At 39.6% G+C, this 4,885-nt stretch overlaps 2 protein-coding genes and 1 non-coding gene across 3 annotated transcripts; 2 read left to right on the forward strand and 1 right to left on the reverse strand.

Moving 5' to 3' along the window:
* Positions 1-345: 345 nt before the first annotated feature.
* LOC120109139 lies at positions 346-1,452 on the forward strand. The gene has a single exon (XM_039122888.1). It carries the CDS (start codon positions 346-348, stop codon positions 1,450-1,452), a length of 1,107 nt encoding a protein of 368 aa, XP_038978816.1.
* LOC120109141 lies at positions 739-845 on the reverse strand. Its single transcript, XR_005510170.1, has one exon. It is a non-coding gene; the product is annotated as a small nucleolar RNA R71 (small nucleolar RNA).
* A 27-nt stretch (positions 1,453-1,479) lies between the features above and the next one.
* On the forward strand, positions 1,480-4,599 carry LOC120109140. The gene is made up of 3 exons (XM_039122890.1): positions 1,480-3,468; positions 3,703-3,844; positions 3,998-4,599. The coding sequence occupies exons 1-3, from the start codon at positions 1,480-1,482 to the stop codon at positions 4,597-4,599; spliced, it is 2,733 nt and encodes a 910-aa protein (XP_038978818.1).
* Positions 4,600-4,885: the final 286 nt, after the last annotated feature.

Consider the following 4,885-nt stretch of genomic DNA (forward strand, 5'->3'; position numbering starts at 1 on the left):
AATAATATAGAAAATTTATAAATTGGTACTTGAATCGCCTCCTTGTGGAAACGATACTCTTTTTGCCCTATTCTACTTGTCATGACCCATGCACTTGTGGTAGAGTCTAGGGACTATCAAGTTTTTGGCGCCGTTGCCGGGGAGGATTGTTTTTAATATCAATACAAATAATTTTCTGCATTAATTTAGACTGTTTTGTTCTTTTTGTTAATTTACGTTTTCTATATTTAGTGTATGCCACGAAACTGTGAGCTAATTGAGCCTTTTGATCCAGAAATTGAGAGAACCCTACGAGCATTAAGGAAACAACAAAGATTAGAGCTAAAGCAAAAACAAGCAGTAGCCATGGCAGATAATCAAGATAACCAGAATAAAAGGTTGTTGAGTGACTATGCAGTGCCGAATGTCAATGGTGCTCAACCCAGTATTGTGAGACCTACAGTCAATGCTAATAATTTTGAGATTAAGCCTGGTCTCATCCAGATGGTGCAGCAGGAGCAGTTTGGTGGAGGACCTTCTGAGGATCCACATGCACACCTTGCCAATTTCTTGGAGATTTGTGATACAATCAAGATGAATGGAGTTAGTGATGATGCTATTCGACTCCGACTTTTTCCATTTTCTCTAAAGGATAAAGCCAAGGCCTGGTTGAATTCCAAAGCGCCTAACTCTTTCACCACCTGGAATGCCTTGTCACAAGCTTTTCTGAGTAAGTATTTTCCCCCAGGTAAGACTGCCAAACTTAGAAATGATATTACCAGTTTTGCTCAGTTTGATGGTGAATCTTTGTATGAAGCCTGGGAGAGGTTTAAGGATTTGCAGAGGAAGTGTCCACATCATGGTCTTCCTGATTGGCTGATTGTACAGACTTTCTATAATGGATTAACACATTCAGTCAGAATTACTATAGATGCAGCTGCAGGAGGTACTTTAATGAGTAAGTCAACAGAAGAGGCATATGAGTTGTTAGAAGAAATGGCCTCTAACAATTATCAGTGGTCTAATGAAAGAGGTATGCCTAAGAAAGTTCCAGGTATGTATGATGTAGATGGCATAAACATGTTGAATGCCAAGGTTGATTCTCTAGTAAAAATATTCGGTAAGCTGGGTAATGTGAATTCCATTTCTAGTCCTGTATTGAGTTGTGATTGCTGTGGAGGAGCTCACATGAGTTCTGATTGTATGCAGGTTCAATTTGTGTCTAATTATAACAGGCAGCAGCAGCAGAACAACCCTTATTCCAATACATACAACCCAGGATGGAGGAATCATCCCAACTTTTCATGGAAAGATCAAGGTAACCAAGGTAGCAGTTCTAGACCTCTCCATCCTCCTGGTTTCCAACCAAAACCATCCCAACCAGAAAGTAAACAGTCTTGGGAGATAGCTATTGAGAAGTTAGCCAATGCCAGTTCAGAGAGATTTGAGAGACTGGAAGCAAAGGTTGACTAGTTGGCGAGTTCCAATAGAAATGTGGAGATGCAATTGGGGCAGTTAGCCAATTCCATCAATTTTCGTGGACAGGGTAATTTGCCTAGTAAGACAGAGGTCAATCCGAAGGAACATTGCAAGGCAGTCACCTTGAGAAGTGGTAAGCAACTTGGTCAGGTAAGTGGTGAGACTATAGTTGGTGATAAAGTAGACTATGAAGAGGTGAACAAGAAGGTCAGTGAAGAAGTTGAGGACCTAGCCAAGACACCATCCCCACTACCACCAGTCGAACCTTATGTTCCTCCCATTCCTTTTCCTCAAAGGCTTAAGCAGAATAAAATTGATCAACAGTTTGAGAAATTTTTGAAAGTGTTTAGGCAGCTTCACATTAATATTCCTTTTGCAGACGCCTTAGCACAAATTCCTGCATATACAAAATTTTTAAAGGAGATCATGTCTAAGAAGAGGAAATTGGAAGATTTCGAGACCATTGCCTTGACGGAGGAATGCAGTGCCATTATCCAGAATAAGCTTCCACCAAAGCTAAGAGATCCAGGGAGTTTTTCTATTCCTTGTACTATAGGTGATGTTGATTTTTCTAGAGCTTTGTGTGATTTAGGTGCTAGTGTTTCACTAATGCCTTTATTTGTATCTAGGAAGCTTGGATTGAAGGAGTTAAAGCCTACTACCATCTCTTTGCAGCTAGCTGATCGATCGGTCAAATATCCTTTGGGTATTCTTGAGAATGTGCTGATCAAGGTAAAGAAGTTTATCATTCCAGTTGATTTTATTGTTTTGGAGATGGAAGAAGACACCGAGATCCCTATCATTTTAGGTCGGCCCTTTCTAGCCACAGCTGGAGCTATCATAGATGTTAAGAATGGTAGGTTGACTTTGAAGGTTGGTGAAGAAGAGGTAGAGTTTAATTTATTTGAAGCTACTAAATATCCTTCTTTTACTGATCATGTTTTTCGAGTTGATGTTGTAGATGAGTCGACTAGAGAGGTTTTTAGGGCTGAAAATACTAAAGAACCTCTTGAGACTTGTTTAGTGAGTGCAGGGACAAGTAAAGATGATAATCTAGAGGTTGCTAAAGTGGCGTGTGCATTAGAGGCTACATGTCCTAAGACAAAGAAGAGAGGTATTTATTTTGAGGATATCGGCAAAGGTAAGCCACCCCCTCCCCCTTCTAATGTGAAAGCACCAGTTCTGGAGTTGAAGCCATTACCCTCACATCTCAGGTATGCATTTTTAGGTGAAAATAATACTTTACCTGTGATTGTGAGTGTTTCTTTGTCTGATGAGCAACTTGACAAATTGATACGTATTTTGAGATTGAGAAAAAAAGCCATAGGATGGACTATATCAGACCTTAGAGGAATTAGCCCTTCATTGTGTATGCATAGAATTTTAATGGAGGATAACCATAAACCTATTGTTGAAAATCAGAGACGATTAAATCCAAACATGAAAGAAGTAGTTAGGGCTGAAGTTCTTAAATGGTTAGATGCAGGGATTATTTATCCTATATCTGATAGTTCATGGATTAGTCCAGTGCAGGTAGTACCTAAAAAGGGTGGGATGACTGTGGTGCATAATGAAAATAATGAATTAATTCCCACTAGGACAGTAACTGGGTGGAGAGTCTGCATAGATTATAGGAAACTTAATAGTGTTACCCGTAAGGATCATTTTCCTTTACCTTTTCTTGATCAGGTGCTTGAGAGACTTGCTGGGTATGCGTATTACTGTTTTTTAGATGGTTATTCAGGGTATAACCAGATTTCTATATCCCCCGAAGATCAAGAAAAGACCACCTTCACTTGTCCTTATGGTACTTTTGCATTCCGTAGGATGCCTTTTGGTTTGTGTAATGCACCTGCTACATTCCAACGTTGCATGATGGCTATTTTCTCTGATTTTGTTGAAAAGATCATGGAGGTTTTCATGGATGATTTTTCTATTTTTGGATCTTCTTTTGATAGTTGTTTAGATAACTTATCTCGAGTTTTGCAGCGCTGTGAGGAGACCAATTTGGTCTTAAATTGGGAGAAATGTCATTTTATGGTGCAGGAAGGTATTGTTTTAGGCCACAAAATTTCAGCAAGAGGCCTTGAGGTGGACCGAGCAAAAATAGAAATTATTGAAAAATTGCCACCACCTACAAATGTTAAGGGAGTTAGAAGTTTTCTTGGTCACTCAGGATTTTACCGGCGTTTTATTAAGGATTTCTCTAAAATTTCTAAACCTCTTTGTAATCTGTTGAATAAGGATGTTGTGTTTGATTTTGATAAGGATTGTTTGAATGCTTTTAACAGGTTGAAGCAAGAGTTGGTGTCAGAACCAATTATGGCAGCCCCAGATTGGAGTTTGCCTTTTGAGCTAATGTGTGATGCTAGTGATTTCGCTTTGGGTGCTGTTCTCGGCCAGAGAAAAGACAGAAAGTTGCATGTTATATATTATGCTAGTAGAGTTTTAAATAATGCACAGTTGAATTATGCAACTACTGAAAAAGAATTGCTTGCTGTTGTGTTTGCTTTTGACAAGTTTCGATCTTATCTTGTAGGTTCCAAGGTAATCGTATATACGGACCATTCAGCAATCAAGTACTTGCTGAAAAAGAAACATGCCAAACCGCGCTTGATTCGGTGGGTGCTGTTGCTTCAAGAATTTGATCTTGAGATTCGAGACAAGAGAGGCATGGAGAATGTGGTGGCAGATCACTTGTCTAGATTAGAGGGGCAGTCAAGAGCAGATGAGGTGCCTATTAATGAAAGCTTTCCAGATGAGCAGTTGTTGGCAGTTTCAGTCATCCCCTGGTATGCTGATTTGGTGAACTATTTGGTGAGTGGCATTGTTCCCCCTGATTTGAGCTATCATCAGAAGAAAAAGTTTTTGTGGGATGTGAAGCATTATTTTTGGGAAGAACCGCTACTCTATAAACACTGTGCAGATGGGATGATTAGAAGATGTGTGCCCCAAGATGAGATGCAGGATATACTTGACCATTGCCATTCCTTGGAGTGTGGTGGACATTTCAGTACCTCTAAGACAGTTGCAAAGGTATGGCAATCTGGTTTTTACTGGCCGACCATGTATCAAGATACTAGACAGTATGTGAGCATGTGTGATAGATGTCAGGGTTGGCAACATTTCAAGAAAGAATGAGATGCCCTTGACCAATATCCTGGAGGTTGAACTGTTTGATTTATGGGGAATTGATTTCATGGGCCCATTTCCTTCTTTCTTCAATAATCAGTACATTCTGGTAGCAGTGGATTATGTGTCTAAATGGGTTGAAGCTACTGCAACTCAGACTAATGACTCTCGAGTGGTGATGAGATTTGTGAAGAAAAATATTTTTTCAAGATTTGGTGTGCCGAGAGCTATTATTAGTAATGAAGGCTCCCATTTTTGTAATCAGTCATTTGAGGCTTTGTTGAAGAAATATGGG

This window comes from Phoenix dactylifera, unplaced genomic scaffold (assembly GCF_009389715.1).
Source record: "Phoenix dactylifera cultivar Barhee BC4 unplaced genomic scaffold, palm_55x_up_171113_PBpolish2nd_filt_p 001852F, whole genome shotgun sequence".
NCBI lineage: Eukaryota > Viridiplantae > Streptophyta > Magnoliopsida > Arecales > Arecaceae > Phoenix > Phoenix dactylifera.

What these genes read in the sequence shown, in the direction of transcription:
- LOC120109139 (XM_039122888.1), top strand. Translation starts at nt 346, where the DNA reads ATGGCAGATAATCAAGATAACCAGAATAAAAGGTTGTTGAGTGACTAT.
- LOC120109140 (XM_039122890.1), top strand. Translation starts at nt 1,480, where the DNA reads ATGCAATTGGGGCAGTTAGCCAATTCCATCAATTTTCGTGGACAGGGT. An exon ending in GCTGTGAGGAGACCAATTTG is followed by an intron (nt 3,469 to 3,702) that starts GTCTTAAATTGG and finishes CTGTTGAATAAG; the next exon opens with GATGTTGTGTTTGATTTTGA. An exon ending in TGCTAGTGATTTCGCTTTGG is followed by an intron (nt 3,845 to 3,997) that starts GTGCTGTTCTCG and finishes CTTATCTTGTAG; the next exon opens with GTTCCAAGGTAATCGTATAT.